Source organism: Bubalus kerabau, chromosome 17 (genome assembly GCF_029407905.1).
Source record: "Bubalus kerabau isolate K-KA32 ecotype Philippines breed swamp buffalo chromosome 17, PCC_UOA_SB_1v2, whole genome shotgun sequence".
NCBI classification, from domain to species: Eukaryota; Metazoa; Chordata; class Mammalia; order Artiodactyla; family Bovidae; genus Bubalus; species Bubalus kerabau.
Genome location: NC_073640.1, coordinates 63,777,618 through 63,795,654, shown reverse-complemented (window position 1 = coordinate 63,795,654; position 18,037 = coordinate 63,777,618). Strand labels below are relative to the sequence as shown.

The following is an 18,037-nucleotide window of genomic DNA, read 5'->3' as shown; positions in this document are numbered from 1 at the left end:
TGAACATACGATTTAGTGTACATCAGCTAGCATTATTAAGATTACATTGTGGATACTGCATTCCTTCTGGCTCTGGGAGGTCTAGTGAAGGGGTCTGCCCGGTCTGGTTTTTATCCGCCCGGGAGGCCTGCTAAGCTGTTGCTATTTTTTCTCTATGGCCTTCCAGGTATGCAGTCCAAAGTTCACCAGGAGTGTAACATGGAGTTCTTTTTCCTTTAAAAATGGAGTCAGTTCAGTCAGGGCAACCTGCTCCTTTCCTTGAACAGCAATGTCAGAATGCTATAATAATAATTTATGGCTGACACAAATCTCTATATACATTCATTTGTCAACAGACATTCTGGTTGTTTCTACATCTGGGTTGTTGAAAACAATGCAATAATGTGCTGCTGCTGCTGCTGCTAAGTCGCTTCAGTCGTGTCCGACTCTGTGCGACCCCACAGACGGAAGCCCACCAGGCTCCCCTGTCCCTGGGATTCTCCAGGCAAGAACACTAGAGTGGGTTGCCATTTCCTTCTCCAATGCATCAAAGTGAAAAGTGAAAGGGAAGTCGCTCAGTCAAGTCGGACTCTTAGCGACCCCATGGACTACAGCCTACCAGGCTCCTCCATCCATGTGATTTTCCAGGCAAGAGTACTGGAGTGGGGTGCCATTGCCTTCTCCGCAATAATGTTCACCGGAGTGCAAATATTTCCCTCACTAGAATGACTGTTTCCTTTGGGTATCTAGTCTCAGATGGGTTTCATAGATTGTGGGCCCGTTCTTTATTTAATTTATAGAGTAGACTCCATATCATTTTGCTAAGAGCTGAATCAATTACATTCCCACCAACAGAGCCTGGTGGCGATTCGAGGGAAGTCGAAATTGAATGCACCAAGATTTATTCCAAGCCTCAAAAAGAATTAAATGCAAAAAAAAAAAAAAAAAAAGGAGAGAGCAAAGTGAATCCATTAGGGGAAAAAAAAAAACACTTTTAATGTTCCTTCAAAGAGGCACCATGCAGTGACAGAGTCAATCATTTCTTGCCCCACTTCTCTTCCCTGTCCTGTGTCTCAAGCCAGAAAAGGAAAGGGAGTGACCCACAGCTGGGAGGAAGAGGCGGCCTCTCCAGGGGGCCGAGAGGGCAATGCTGCGGAGGCGGGAAACCACCTCGCAGAAGAGGACTTTACAGGGGGTTGGGGGGGCGGGTAGGGGACGGAGAGAGTAAAGGGAGTGAAGGGGATTTTAAAAGTGAAGGAAAAGAGGCAAAGGCGGTGTCTACGTGGACCAAAGGCAGAAAAGCCAAGGGCTCCGGAACCCACCTCACGGCGATTTCAACCCCAAAGGACAACACCACACCTTTGAAAGCAACCTCTGGATATACTCGGGGTGTTTTAGGTCCGTCGATATTCTCAAGAAGCCGAAGGTAGTGTAAGGTGGACAAAGAAGTTTAAATTTACAGCACAAAGGAAAAACACGCCCCAGGCATCTCAAACTCCACACCGAGTTCTCCAATTTAGATTCTTGCATAAACTGCGCAGGCGCGAAGTTAGAGATCTTGCTTCCGGGGGCGGGACCAGGGCGGAGCGCTATCGGGGATGGGCGGGGCGAGTGAGCTCTCTTCCTCGCAGAGTTCGCCGGGATGAGGTGTATGGATTGGGGAGGAGATAAGTGAACTCCCGGCGCTTTGAAACTGCTGATATTAAGTTACTATCTAGAACAGTTTTGTGGTAAAAGCTTGGAGATGTGTGGGCCCCTAACGTCGGAAACGATCTTTTCTGCTAACAAGTTGAAAACGGTTTCAGTAAAAAGCTATTTTTTTACAGCAGTTTTCCCCCGTGCCACTCCTGCGTGTGTGCTACTGCGTTTCAGTCGTTGTGGGACTCTTTGCGACCCCGTGGACTGTAGCCCTCCAGGCTCCTCTGTCCATGGGATTCTCCACCAAGTACTAGAGTGAGTTGCCATGCCCTTCTCCAGGGTTCCTCCTGAGGCTCAAGCAATTAAGAGGTTGAAACGTGAGTTTCCAAGCATTTGCTGCGTGGCAGTGGTTGGATCGGGAACATTAACTGCAGTTAGAATCAATTTAAACAGTTTGAGGAAACAGGATCTGGTCTTCCCTAGTACAAACTAGAATGGGAAATACAAAATTCTCCCTAGGCATTTCGTACTGACATCCTGCAGAACAGCTCTTTCGTTTCTATTCCCCAGTTAGCCAGCAGACCAAACTCAACACTCTGCTCAGTTCCAGAGACTCAGGGACAAAACCTGGTGTCTGAGACTGGAGAACTACGGCATGTTATAATGTCCCTCATTAACAACATTTTGTTGTTGTTGTAAATTGCGTTGTTCTTTCTTTGGGCTAGAGTGTTTTGTCTTTTAAAACCAACTTGCTCCTACCCAGTTTTATATACTTTACATCTATGTATAAGTAAGTTGTTCAGCATAATGTGCTAATTTATGTATATTGAAATAATTACCACAACTTTAGTATCCATCATCTCATACATACATTTCTTTTTAGGAGAATTACATTATTCATTAAAATGCCTGCTCTACTCTACTTTTTAAAAATTTTGGCTGCATCCTGCGACTTACGCGATGTTAGTGCCCCAACAAGGGACCTGCATCCCTTGCACTAGAAGGCAGATTTTAAACTTATTTTTTTAAGTGAAGGATAATTGCTTTACAGAATTTTGTCGTTTTCTGCCAAATATCAACATGAATCAGGCACAGCTGTACATGTCCCCACCCTCTTGAATCTCCCTCCTATCTCTCCCCTCTGGGTTGATACAGAGCCTGTTTGAGTTCCCTGAGACACACAGCAAATTCCCATTGTCCCTTACATATGGTAATGTAAGTTTCCATGTTACGCTCTCCATCTCACCCTCTGCTCACCTCTCCCTGTGTCCCTAAGTTTGTTCTCTATGTCTGTTTCCCCATTGCTACCTTGCAAATAAATTTATCAATACCATCTTCCTAGATCCCATATATATGCATTCAGTTCAGTTGCTCAGTCGTGTCCAGCTGTTTGCAACCCCATGAACCACAGCACGTCAGGCCTCCCTGTCGATCACCAACTCCCGGAGTTTACCCAAACTTATGTCCATTGAGTCGGTGATGCCATCCAACTATCTCATCCTCTGTCGTCCCCTTCTCCTGCTCCCAATCCCTCCCAGCATCAGGGTATTTTCAAATGAGTCAGTTCTTCGCATCAAGTGGCCAAAGTATTGGAGTTTCAGCTTCAACATCAGTCCTTCCAATGAACACGCAGGACTGATCTCCTTTAGGATGGACTGGTTGGATTTCCCTGCAGTCCAAGGAACTCTCAAGAGTCTTCTCCAACACCACAGTTCAAAAGCATCAATTCTTTGGTGCTCAGCTTTCTTCACAGTCCAACTCTCACATCCAAAAATGACTACCAGAAAAACCATAGCCTTGACTAGATGGACCTTTGCTGACAAAGTAATGTCTCTGCTTTTTAATATGCTGTCTAGGTTGGTCATAACTGTCCTCCCAAGGAGTAAGTGTCTTTTAATTTCATGGCTGCAATCACCATCTGCAGTGATCTTGGAGCCCCCAAAAATAAAAGTCAGCCACTGTTTCCCCATCTATTTGCCATAAAGTGATGGAACCGGATGCCATGATCTTAGTTTTCTGAATGTTGAACTTTAAGCCAACTTTTTCACTCTCCTCTTTCACTTTCATCAAGAGGCTCTTTAGTTCTTCATTTTCTGCCATTAGGGTGGTCATCTGCATATCTGAGGTTATTGGTATTTCTCCCGGCAATCTTGATTCCAGCTTGTGCTTCTTCCAACCCAGCGTTTCTCATGATGTACTCTGCATATAAGTTAAATAAGCAGGGTGACAATTTACAGCCTTGATGGACTCCTTTCCCAATATGGAACCAGTCTGTTGTTCCATGTTCAGTTCTAACTGTTGATTCCTGATCTGCATACAGGTTTCTCAAGAGGCAGGTCAGGTGGTCTGGTATTCCCATCTCTCAGAATTTTCCAGTTTATTGTGATCCACACAGTCAAAGGCTTTGTCATAAAGCAGAAATAGATGTTTTTCTGGAACTCTCTTGGTTTTTTGATGATCCAGAGAATGTTGGCAATTTGATCTCTGGTTCCTCTGCCTTTTCTAAAACCAGCTTGAACATCTGGAAGTTCACGGTTCACATATTGCTGAAGCCTGGCTTGGAGAATTTTGAGAATTACTTTACTAGCATGTGAGATGAGTGCAATTGTGTGGTAGTTTGAGCATATATGCATTAGTATATGCTATTTATCTTTCTCTTTCTGACTTACATCACTGTATAATAGGCTCTAGGTTCATCCACCTCATTAGAACTGACTCAAATTGCGTTCCTTTTTATGGCCGGAATTCTCTGGTGGCTCAGATGGTAAAGTCTGCCTGCAATGTGGGAGACCAGAGTTCGATTCCTGGCTCAGGAAGATCTCCTGAAGAAGAAAATGGCAACCCACTCCAGTATTCTTGCCTGGAAAACTCCATGGACAGAGGAGCCTGGTGGGCTCCAGTACATAGCATTGCAAAGAGTCGGACACGACTGAATGACTTTAGTTTCTTTATGGTTGAGTAATATTCCAATTTGTGTATGTACAACTTCTTTATCCATTCATCCATTGATGGACATCTAGGTTGCTTCCATGTTCTAGCTATTGTAAATAGTGCTGCAATGAATATTGGGGTATATCTTTTTCAATTTTGGTTTCCTCAGGGTATATGCCTAACAGTGGGATTGCTGGGTCATATGGTGGTGGAAGGCAAATTCTTAACCACTGGTCCACCAGGAAGTCCCTCTTTCTCTTTTTGTTCCCCTCTACTGGTGTTCCTGCCCTATTTCAAACCTCACATGGGTCCTACTTACTCTACTCATTTCCCCTCTTACTGCATTTTCCCCTCAACCTTTGACTGCCCTATCTTGTTTTTGCCTTTCTTTCCCATCTCTGCTCCCTCTCTGCTTTTGGGGGTACACCTCACCTATCCATGTTATGCTCACTTCCACCTCATTCTCTGGCACCCCCAGGTGACTATGCATCAAATTTCCTGCTTTCTTTCTTCCTCTGCTCCTCCAATTGCTAGTTTTCTCTCCTGGGGTCCCAATGCTCTGAATGCCAAGTTTCCAACTCCTTAATCCTCACCACTGTTGCTCTCCCTCCTATCACTGACTCAGGACTCCTCTCCCTCTCCCTACATTGTTCTCCTGCCCCTGCAGATCCTGTTTTCATTACTACTTTTATAAAACTGACTTTCAAGGCTCAATTTCTTTTATGTTACTGTCTCTTTGCAAGATCCCCAGCCATCACCATCTGTATTCTCATTGGTTCCCTTCATTCTTTTCAGCTGTTTTTCTGTGTCCTTTTGTCTCTGCTTCTTCTACACCCTCTTGCCCACATATTTCCAGAGATGTGACTGAATAACATGCCTGCCTACAAGAACATTTTCCTATTGAGTTGAATTGGACACAGGAAAACAATGACTGTCACATGGCTGGCCTGGGACACCTCCACAGGGAGATGAAAGGAAGGGCTGACCATACAGAGAGGCCTGAGAGGAAGGACTGCTCTGAGGAGACGCAAGGAAGAGGGGCTGGGAAGGAGGGGGGCCTTAGGGGCAGGCTCTCCAGGATCCCAGGACCAGGGAGAGAACGTGGCCATCTCCTGCCACCCTCCAAGGGTGGATAGGGTGAGGCTGGGGGATTGTTCCCAAAAGTTCTCCAATGCTGAATAGAAATACGATGACAGAGTTTTGGAGTAGAAAAAAGTAGCTTTATTACTTTGCCAGGTAAAGGGAGAACACAGTAGGCCAGTGTGTCAAAAACTGTGCCCCTGCTTCCTGGGAAGTTGGAAGAGGTCTTAAGGTTTTCAGGTTTTTTTTTTTTTTTTTTCCCCAGGTGGAAAATGGGGCTGAAAAAAAGAATGAGGGCTGGTGTGGTCTCGCATTCTTCTCCCCTTCCTGGGTGAATTGAGATCATCACAGCTGGCATCAGGCGATTCAAGAACAGGTTCTGGTGGTCTCTGAGGTCATCGTCCCATGACATTCTTTCTGGAATGAAGAATGCTCCGAGAGGAAAGTAATGTTTTCTTGGAAGGATAAACGCCAAGTGTAGCTAGAGGGCAATCATTTTCAGATTGCAAATAAGCAAGAAAGAGAGGGAGAAGAAACATCTCCCTCTCTTAAGGGATGAAGAGAAAAAGGACTGTATATGGGCTAACATAATGGGGTGCCTCATTTAGTTTCTGCTACAGCAGGAGCAGAGGTAGTACACAGTTTGAAGAAGCAAAATGTTTGAAAGGCACCTATGTGGAAGAAAAGCCAAGGGCAGGGACCAGCCCCAGAATGAATTTAAATCCAAAGGAAAACAAGTCTTCTTTTCTCTGTAACATGCTCTGCCTTTGTATGTCAGTACATCACTGGGAAATGGCAGGATGACTCCCAGGCATTTGTCAATGGAGATTGTCTCCTTACAAATTCACCATTATGAATTATCCGAAGACTTAAAAGAGCGGAACTTTGACTAAAGATGTTGCCACACTCACTTATCAGGTTTCTCTCTAGTATGAATTCAGTTGATGCTTTGCAAGGGCTGGCAACTCATGAAAGATTTTGCATAACTCAATACATTTGTAAAGTTTTTCTCCAGCATGAATTCTCTGGTAAACTGTAAGGTTTCCCTTGTGATTAAAGACCTTGCCACACTCACTGCATTTGGAAGGCTTTTCTGTCATATGAATTTGTTGATAGTAAAACTAGTAAAAAAGGGTTATCTTCTCAAGAAAGACCCTGTCACACCCATATTACGTTTGTAAGGTTTCTATTATGAATTCTTGGGTGACTCACAAGGTTTGTTTTGACAAAAGATACTTATTACATTTGTAAGGTTTCTCTCTAGTATGAACTTCCTGATGAAGTCCAAGGGCTTCAGTGAAAGACTCTGCCACATACATGATATTTATATGGCTCTGTCTCCTGCATGGATTATCTCATGTCTGCTGATACCTGAGGAAGAATGAAAGGCTTTCCCACAGACACTACATTTTTAAGGGTTCTCTCCAGTATGAATGCTCCCATGAATTACAAGGTCTGGATTTCAGCTAAACATCTTAGCATACATACCACATTTCTGTAATTTCTCTCCTGTATGGATTATTTGATGTCGACTGAGGGTTGAGCTCTGACTAAATGTTTTGCCACAGTCATTACATCTGTAAGGTTTCTCTCCAGTATGAATTCTATGATGAATTGAAAGCTTTCTTTTTTGACTAAAGACCTTGTCACACTCATTGCATTTGTAAGGTTTCTCTCCAGTATGAATTCTTTGATGAATTACAAGGTCAGAATTTTGGCTAAAGACCTTGCCACATACATCACATTGATGTAATTTCTTTCCTGTATGGATTATCCTATGTCGACTGAGGATTGAGCTCTGATTAAAGGTTTTACCACACTCATTACATTTGTAAGGTTTCTCTCCAGTGTGAATTCTTTGATGAACTGAAAGCTTTCCTTTTGTACTAAAGAACTTGCCACACTCATTACATTTGTAAGGTTTCTCTCCAGTATGAATTCTTTGATGAATGACAAGATCTGAATTTCGGCTAAAGACCTTGCCACATACATCACATATATGTAATTTCTCTCCTGTATGGATTCTCAGATGACTCCTGAAATTTGAGCCCTGATGAAGCTTTTTGCCACGTTCATAAAATCTGTAAGGTCTTACCCTGTGTGGGATCTGGTTTTGCATCAGTATGGAAGGATACATAAAGTCACTCCCATATATATTATAAATATTGGTTTGGAGAGTAGGAGAAACTATTTGAAGAGGTGAAAATGAGGAGCTACTGTTGACATACTTATCAGCTTGATTAAATGCAATTTTCTGTTGATGTTTAAACATATGTAGTTCATCTTGAAGGCTTAACACAAGTCTATTTCCAGTATGGTTGTTTACTGCATCCCTTTTACCATGTTGACTTCTACTATCAATGACATCTTGGTTAAGGGATGTACGGATATTTTTGTAATTTCTTTCATCATCTCTCCACTGAAACCTGAAGTCATTCATGTTCTCCTGAATTTCTGGGAGGTTAAAATGTTTGATTTCCGGGATTTCATTTCTTCCCCAAATCACTGTTCGGCATACTCCTCCTCTATCAGTGTGTGATTTTAGTTGTAATTTCCAGATGTGTATATGAGAAATATCTATAAGATATAAAGAACCATAGATATCCTATTCATTACACTGCATGAATATAAGTTTCAGGCTGAATATAAGATATTAAATAAAAGTAATACTTCAAACAGTTATGAAACTTCTCAACCATGTTAAATTTTTGAGGAACAATAAATAGGATTCTCCACTACACTTCTGGTGTATTATGAAGTGGCCAGGCCAAATCATCTGAAGAAAGGGCATGTTTAAATTCCTGAGGCTACATCATGAAGCTTTTCATGCCCGAGTCAACATGGCTTTGAGCTCAGTTAAGCAAGGTAGGGGATTTCAAAAGGCAAACAAGGGTAAATCCAAAGATACCTTCCCAACTTTTAGAGGGAAGTTATCCTCACCCACAGAGAGCAGGTTCCTGAAGGTCTCCAACATCACATCCACGTATAAGGCCCTCTGGGCAGGGTCTAGGCATTCCCACTCTTCTGGAGAGAATTGGACGGCCACATCATTCAATGTCAACTGTGACTTAAAGTTAAAAAAAAAAAATTTCACCAAGGCCATGAGGAGAGTTCCTATTTCCATACAAAATGAATAGAGGTAAAAGATCAATTAAGTTGAAGAATATATTCTGACAGAGCCATGGAAAGGCATTTAGAGCTACCTGTATGTCTAATTTTAATTTCCTGTGCTTTGTCATTGAGATTAAGATAGCTTCCAAATAGAAGTAGATTTCTCGTTTTTGTGGGCAATACATGAAATACATACAAATAATAATTCAACACCAGGTTGTCTATGTGGAAGGGCTAGATATGTTGGACACACTGAGAATGATCAAACTTGGATATAAAGGAATATGAGTGGTGTTTTCAGTGATGACAAAGTCCACAGTAGTTTTAAAGAAAGCTCAAAACCTCCAAAGATGATGCTGATGAGGACAGCAGCAAAGACAAACAACATTTGAATACTTCCTGTATACTCTGCGTTACTCTAAATGTTTAACATTTCTAACTTGTTAGCAACATCACAGCTCACTAAAGAGTTTTTTACCATCTTACAGAGGAGAAAACTGTCAGAGACACTGAAAAACTCGACTCAGGTCAAGAACCTAATGAATCATCTAGTAAGCACCTGAACTACCATGTTTGGGTTCTAGAACTGAAGCTGAAAAATCAAAAGTAATGAGCATTAAAAGTTCATTGACAGATGACTCCCTGAGAAAATCTGAAAGAAGTTCAAGCTGAACAACATGGATTAGCCTAAGAGGTCATTATACAAGTGTGCACACACGCACACATACACAAAATGTTAGCGATCTTATTATTATTTAAACTGTGAACATGGTAGTATAGGAAAAAAAATCAAGGCCAGAGAACATGTTAAAAATACACTGTCAACTGCAAAACAATGAACATGTTAAAAATACACTGTCGACTGCAAAACGAACATGTTAAAAATACACTGTCGACTGCAAAACGATGAACATGTTAAAAATACACTGTCGACTGCAAAACGACGAACATGTTAAAAACACACTGTTGACTGCAAAACGATGAACATACTAAGAACATACTAAAAATACACTGTCGACTGCAAAACGATGAACATACTAAAAATACACTGTCGACTGCAAAACGAACATACTAAAAATACACTATTGACTGCAAAACGATGAACATACTAAGAACATACTAAAAATACACTGTTGACTGCAAAATGATGAACATACTAAAAATACACTGTCGACTGCAAAACGATGAACATATTAAAAATACACTATCAACTGCAAAACGATATGATAGTTTTAAAATCATGATCTCTTTTTTTTTTAAATCATGAAAAGTGAAAGTCACTCAGTCATGTCCTACTCTTTGTGACCCCATGGACTGTAGCCTGCCAGGCTCCTCTGTCCATGGAATTCTCCAGGTCAGAATACTGGAGTGGGTAGCTGTTCCCTTCTCCAGGGGATCTTCCGAACCTAGGGATTGAGCCCAGGTATCCCACATTGCAGGTGGATTCTTCACCATCTGAGCCACCAGGGAAGCCCCAAATCATGACATCGTTTATCTAAACCACGGACATGCACATCCATACACCTATGCATACAGGTCAACACTAAAATAACTGAGTAGTCTCCTGACAGTTTTTCAGTCTATTTTTTCAGTATTGGTTTTATTCACATGCATTCTAAGATCCTTCAGACAATGAAAATGTACAAATTGTACTCAATTGAGTTTCCCAAAAAGATTCTACACTAGGATACTAAAAAAAACTAGTACATACATAACACTGATTCAAAATTTTAAAAGTTATTACTGTTATACATTATTTTAAGATAACAAATAAAATCACAATAATAAACTTAAGTGATTCTTGAAGCATTAAAAAAAAGACAGAAATAATATTGAAAAATACATTATTATTAAAAAAGAACATTTTACCAAATGTCATGATTAAAAGGAAACTCCAAATGCACTCCTTTGAAGTTCCAGTGGAGAGAAGTGGGTTGGCCAGAGCTCCTGCCTTTCACCACTGTACAGGGTGCCTGAGCGGAGACCATGAGAGGAAGTGACCAGAAGAAAACAGACAGCTAGAGTGACAGAGTAATCTAAAGACAAGAAAGGCAAAAAGTGAAAAGAAGGAAAAAGATATTCTATCCTATAGAGAGCAGGAGTGACTGCACAGTATCAGAAAAATAAACAGAAAAACCGACACAAGAGACAAAGGACATCACATAATCATAAAAGGGTAGATTCCACAAGAAGATGCAACAATTAATAAATATGTACTGAGGGAAGGCACTAGGTAAGGATGAACGTACAGGTGTCAAGAAAGAACACCTCAGAATCAGAAAGAAATCCAAAGAGAGGCATTTCAAGAAGGACAGACTGAAGAATCAACTGAGACTAGGACTTCACCTGAGAAACAGCCATCCTTTACTGTCCTCTTCCTCCTCTTCTTATGGGCTTCTTACTCAGACAACTTGCATCTTTAGAGGTCAAGCTTCAAAGCTGAAAACAGGCTGTTTAATGGTTAGAATAAACATACTCCCTTTTCCTCCGCTGCAATCACACACACAGGGAAGATCTCACCATGTGGATTAAGAGTCCTGTGCTCCCCACTGTCACAGGAGGGACTCAGGACAGTAAACTCCCCCACAGAGACCAACCAGTCACTTTTCCCACACTTTTCATCAGATCTCCCCACCCTCCTATGAGGCTGCTATGCCACACAGTAGCAGTGGGCACCTGAGCTGACCTGACAACCCCCTTCAGGTCACAGACCAGGCCCTGGTCCATCCCCACGCAGAACACAGCACCTCCTCCTCAGGCTAGATCTCAGTCCTCAGAAACAGGAGGACTCACAGTCCTGATGTTCAGTGACAAGTCCAGACTGGAATCACAGGGGCAATTAAATATTATTGAAATCTCGCCACATACCCAAGATCTTAAGAATTTGTGGTCAAAGTATATAAAATATGTCTATACAAATGACTCACTGATCTACTATGAAGCCTGCATTGAGTACCACTAACAGAAGATTAAGCCCAACACATCTCCCACTTTTTCTTTTTCTTCTCCAGCTTTATTGAGATATAAAAGATGAATGAAAATGGAACAAGTGATTCTCTGACAAACATATACACTGTGAATAATTATCACAATCAAGTAATCCATACTTCCATCAACCCAAAATTACCATTCTGTGAGACTATGTAGTGAGAACATGTAATTCTTTCTAAGAAAATTTCAAGTATATAGAAACGCACTGTTGATGAGAATTCAAGTTGGTGCAGCCACTGTACAAAGTTCCTCAGAAAACTGAAAACAGAATTACCATACAATTTAGCAATCCCGCTCCAAGGCATATAAACCGCACCAAATTATACCTCAAAAAGATTCACGCACCCCTATGTTTATAGCAGCAATATTTATAATACCCAAGACAAGGAAAAACTAAATGTCCAACAGATGTGTAAATAAAGAAGATATGGTACATATATACAATGAAATATTACTCAGCCATATAAAGAATGAAAGAATGCCATCTGCCACAATATAGATGGACCTAGAGATTATACATATATATGTACAACTAAATCACTTTGCTGTACACCTAAAACTAACAAAACCTTGTAAATCAACTATACTCAAATAGGAAAAGAAAGAAAGAAAGAAATCAGTTGTGAGCAAATTTCTTCATTATGGATGGGCTCTGTTGCAAAAACTCTCCAAGTTAATCCAGCCCATGTTTCAGAGAACTTGCAGAAAATAGCCAAGAGGGACCTGAGGGAAACACCTTCATATCACCTCAGAGTTCACAATTTTACTAGCTCACAGGAAGAGGAAGAAAACAATACAAGGCTAACCCGTAAAACTAGATTTTGACTGTTAGTACAGAAGATCATTGACATTTCTGCCAACTACCCATCAACATATTCTAAAATTAGGTGCCTGCCTGCATCCTAAATAGCTCCGGTTGTGTCCAACTCTTTGAGACCCTATAGACCGTAGCCTCCCAAGGCTCTTTTGTGCATGGGATTTCTCCAGGCAAGAATACTGGAGTGGGTTGCCAGGCCCTTCTCCTAAAATTATGTACTACTTACCAAAGAAACTTTACATATATAAGAAGAGAAGAAGCCATTCATGCCAGGAAAAAAATCTGAAACAAATTTTAAAAGCCGTAATTGGACACATATCAATGTTACAACTCAATGATCCATATCAAAACAACCCATCACCCATTTGGATCCAGTTTTCCCCCCACCTGAACTACTAGGTGTTTCCATTTTACTCTGTTTACCTGCCTCCCTGTTTCATTGGTCGCATGTATTTTTTGCTCTCCTCTGCTCTCCTGCTGTTTCTGGCCTCCTCTTTGTTTCTTCCCTCACACCTGTCCTGCCCCTCTGTGCAAGCTGTTCTGCCTCTTGAGGCTTTCTCCCACCCTTTCTGACTGTCATAAAATTTCTGTTTCTGCCTCTTTCTTCCCCCATCTCCGCTCCTTCTCAGCCCTCCGGATACACTCCCTTCCTCCTCAGAGACCCCAGGTGGCGATGCTTCCTTCCAGCTCCTTCTTTCCCTCTGCTCTTCTTGTCACCCTCTGTCCACTTTTTCTCCCAGCACCACATGGCTCTGAAGGCCAAGGTTCCAACTCTTCTAACATTTCCTATTACTCTTTTCATGAAATGACCGTCCTCTGGGATCCCGCCTTTTCACGCTGATCCGGGTTACCTTCCTTATGCTGCCCTGCAATCTTGCAGATGCGACGTCCCACTTTCAGGTTACTGCTTCTTCGCCTGTCTCTCAGCGACCCTCTACGTTCCCACTCGTTTTCCCTCACTCTTTTCCCTTCAGGTTTTCTACTTCTCCCTCGGTCTCTCCTTTTCCTGATACTCCCTCACCCAAGTACAAAAGGCCCGCCTTCCGGAAAGGACCACTTTCTAACGAGGGGTGGAGAGATCCTGGGGACCGAAGAGCAAGGGTATCACACGACCCGCCCAGCTCACCTTCCCCCAGGCGAAGGCGGAAGACGCGGCCTCTGCGGCAGCAGAGCGGCCGGCGCTGCCTCCAGCGACCGAGAGTTCAAGGTTGGGGGGCGCAAATCCACCCCGCGGACGAGTATTTTACATGGGGTGAGGGTGGGGCGCGGGGGTCAGTAGAGGATTTTATGAGGAAAGAGTCTTGAAAGGCAGTTGTCTACGTGGGACGAAAGCAGAAAATTCAAGGGCAAGGACCGGCCCAGAGCGACTTCAAACCAAAAAGAAAAGATACCAGACCCGAAACGGCGAAGTCCAGATTTTCTGGGGCGGAGGGCCGGGTCCTGGCATGTTAGATCCCTAGCGACTCCCACACCTTGAGGACTAGGGGTACCGCACAGCACAAGTTCACGGTAGAAAGAAGAAACTTACCTCAGGACCGTGACCTTGGCTGCGAGCTCTCCACCTTCCGGGTCATTAGGCTGGGCTCCTCGGGTTAGAGGCCGGGTTTTCGAGGCGGGGCCTACCAGCAAGGGGCGGAGCGAGGAAAAAGCTTAGCCTTGCGCCCTGTAAACTGGAGGGACTGGGAGAAGGGAGGGGTTGGCTGCCTCAAGTTGTATACAGAGCTACTGCGAATCTGCATTAAAAATCTTTTTTCCTACTTCCGTGACGCCCCCCCCCCGCCCCGTTCTTGTTTCTATGGAACATGTGAATAATAAAAATTGTTGACAAAAACAAACATTTTTAAAGCACCCACACACATGCGTGCACACGTACACTCCTTGGTCTCATCATTCAGGTCCGAGTCAGGATTGCCCTGGGGTGCCCCCTCCCTGAACTCCGCAGGTGAGCCTTTACAGCTCGACTTTGCTTCCCATAACAGGCCCGTGGCCGGTGCCTCCCGCAGCAGAGGCTTCCAAGATCCTACTCCCCATAGGTGCTGAAGAGATGGAGTCTGGTTTCCAAAACCGTAGGCACGAACACCTGTTTATCCTTTATGTCCATCTTCTAGTCTTTTTATTCTCTCTTGATTTCTATAACAGAATTTCCATATGACAATACTGGCTCTAATTAACACGTGTGGTCAATTCTCAGTATGAGTCCAGCTTACCCTTGGTACCCTTTATAGGTAGTGGAAAACTTTGCTTCAGTACTTCATTGAAACTAAGCAATAAATAATACTATGATAAAAATAGTTCCTGAGTAGACTGTACATACTTTGTTACATAATCAGCATGGAGCCCTATACCAAGGTCACAGGACAAAAATCTCTGGAACTAAGTCCCATAGCAAGTGTCATGAATCTCCAGGTCTAATCCAGCCAGTTCTGTGACCCCCATATTAAGTAAAACACTTACCCTATTACTCATCCTATAGAATCCTAATCAATCACCTAATGCCACCCCTTCCAGTAAGAATTTTGTCTGGAGGCTATAAAAATTGGCCACTAGCCCAACAAAGAGGTCAGCTCTCCCTTGAACCATCCTGCTATTCTAACAGTCTCCCACTCTATTCTCCTTTCATTCCACCTCATGTCTGGAAATGCTTTTCCAACCTGCTCACAGACCAGGACAATCTGGAAGTTCACAAAAGATTAAATTAACTGTGAACCCAAATGTAAAGATAAGCCGATTCTGTCTATGTATTGTCTGCATAATAAAGATATGAACACAGCTCTTGCTAGCTTCTTCATATGTCATCTACAAAGTAAAAGTTACATTTGCTACCTAATCTAAAATGGCTGTATGGTAAAAATCTAAAAAATATGTAAGGTCCATTCTTTAAACATGTTTGCAAGCAAATGTAAAATGAGGAAGAGGAAAAAGGAGGTCCTTATTAGAGTTGCACATTATTGTCAGGACTTCCTGTCTTCATCTTCCACATGTGTGAGTGTCTCCGCAGGGGGTGCCATGCTCAGTGATTGTTCCTATGAGTTGGTGCCCTTGACCTTGCTTCAGGAAGAGGGTGGGAAAGATGGGGGCGAGGCAGGCTGTGGGTGCATAGGTCCCATCCAACTGAGTTTCTCTTCCCCAGCTCCTGGCTTGTCTCTCACCCAAGAGGTATCTGGGTCCACAGAGACTAGGCTATGCAAGAGTTGACCAGGTCCAAGAGATTTTCATAGACTTTTAATAATCCTTTCAGTCCAAATTTGATTAGAAGCTGATATTTAACACTTGGTATTTCTAATCTCTTCATGCTGCAAAGTAAAGCATTTCTTGCTAGTAAAAGTATATAGTTAAGGTCAGTCATTAAAATACAACAACTGCTTGAACTTAGGTATCCTTCTTTCAAAATGGTATCTGGAGAGCTAGGTTGCAATCTGTAATGCATCCTGTCATGATGATTTTAGACACACAGTAAAATCCTTTTCTCTGTTATGGTTCATCATTAAAATATTACACAAGGATAATTACAATAAAGGTATGAAAGGCTCCAGGCTCCACTCCACTCTCTCCCTGTCTGTCTCAGAGGGAGTTCTGAGGAAAGTGAACCCATGAAGAGGGCCAGAGGGCAAGGACCTAGGCCCTCGCCACCAGCTAGGAGAGGGAGTTTAAAAGCCTGCCAATCCAGCCCTGAAGGAGCCTTCCTGTGGCTTCAACCTCAAGAGGCCCTGAGCCACACCCACGCCACTAAGATGCTCCCACATGCACAGAAACTGTGGACTATCATCAAATGCTCACTGTGAAGCCTCTAAGCTTCATACTGATTGGCTACATAGCAGTAGATAACCAATGTACTCCTGCATGCTCAGTCACTCAATCCTGACTGACTCTTTGCAACCCCATGGACTGTAGCCATCCAGGTTCCACTGTTCATGGGATTTTCCAGGCAACAATGTTGGAGTGGGTTACCATTTCCTTCTCCAGGGGGTCTTCCTGAATCAGGGACCCAACCTGCATTGGAAGACTTTTTTTTTTAACCACTTAACTACCTGGGAAGCCTGATTCAAGCCTGATTCTGGCCGGCTACAGAAATGGATATAAAATATATATGCCATGAAAAAGATGAAAATATGAAGGCACTTAAAATTCAAAATGAAATTCTCACAGTAAGATGAATATGCACATTCACCTAATCTTAATGACTTCAAAACCGTGCTACTTAGGGAATTTTCCAGTGGTCCAGTGGTTAGGACTCCATAGTTCCACTCTAGGGGCCCAAGTTCGATTCCTGGTTGGGGAATTAAGATCCATAAGCCCTGTGGCAGTGAAAAGAAGGAAAGATTTATTTCCTACAATGACATGGTAAATTAAGTAAGACACCTGGGCATGAGTGGGTGGAGACAGGTACACTGGCAGTGAAAGATCGGCAACTTAGCCATTGGATGGAGTCTAAGGTGCTCTGTGAAGGGTCAATGGAGGTGTTGACTACCCCCAGAACTGGTCATTTAGTTAAGCAAAGACAGGACTGTCTTTGTAGGCAATGGAAATTAACAAGTGAAATGCAAAATTCTGTTCATGCTGATTGTGCATTTTCATTCCAATGGTATCAAGAACTTCATTTCCATTTAGAGTACACTAAAATCTGGGAGACAGAGATCAACTGTAGTCCAGCAAGTGTAGGTCAAAAGCAATCTGAGGAATCTCATATGAATTACAAAGCTCCAAAGTGGTCCAAGAATTAACATACTTGGGAGAGGAGAAAATCTTTTTTTTAATTGGAGGCTAATTACAATACTGTAGTGGTTTTTGCCACACATTGACGTGACTCAGCCATGGGTGTCCATGTGTTCCCCATCCTGAACCCTCCTCCTACATCCCTCCCCATCCCATCCCTCAGGGTCATCCCAGTGCACCAGCCCTGAGCACCCTGTTTAATGCATCGAACCTGGACTGGTGATCTATTTCACATATGATAATATATATGCTTCAATGCTATTCTCTCAAATCATCCCACCCTCACCTTAAATCATGTCAACAAGCAGGGTCCCCCTGCAGGGTCCTTTGATACCATTAAACAGCTTAAACGCTGAGGTTCTTGGGCATATTTGTTATCATTATTACATTTTTGATTACTCCATTATTCATATATATGTGTACATTTTAGTCTTTGAATTTCACTTGATGTCACATTACATCCTGACAATGTGAGACTTTACTCCAACCCCGTAACTCTGGAAAATAGCCAACATAAAAGAACTCCTTTTCTTTTCTCTGGAAGGAGACCCCTTACTTGCTAAGAACTACGCTTCCTCTTTAACTTCAGTAAGACTCAGGATAGCCCATATGTTTACTTCAGAAACAGCAAGAAAGAAATCTTCCAACTCCCCCTCCATTACCTTATAAATGATTACTGTTCCTCTTTTAGGTCTGTGGATGAAAGGCTTGTTCACATGATTTCATCAAAATTTTACTTAAGCTTTTCTCCTCTCCCAAGTATGTTAACTCTTGGAC

At 42.6% G+C, this 18,037-nt stretch overlaps 1 protein-coding gene across 17 annotated transcripts in view; it reads right to left on the bottom strand.

Moving 5' to 3' along the window:
• The window catches only part of LOC129631040 (zinc finger protein OZF-like), a 281,286-nt gene that overhangs the window by 42,450 nt on the left and 220,799 nt on the right, over positions 1-18,037 (bottom strand). For 8 of the 17 annotated variants that reach the window (XR_008703862.1, XR_008703860.1, XR_008703861.1 and 5 more), the window contains exon 9: positions 14,076-14,166. Coding sequence is in view for 13 of the 17 variants with exons in the window: in XM_055551783.1 (XP_055407758.1) it covers positions 14,076-14,166 (91 nt within the window). In the remaining 4 variants the exon portion in view is untranslated. Of the gene's footprint in view, positions 1-5,658; positions 8,206-8,568; positions 8,696-10,608; positions 10,713-11,085; positions 11,190-12,773; positions 12,830-13,398; positions 13,477-14,075; positions 14,167-18,037 lie in introns of those variants that run through there. The other 9 variants (XM_055551790.1, XM_055551786.1, XM_055551785.1 and 6 more) reach the window with 9 other exon arrangements.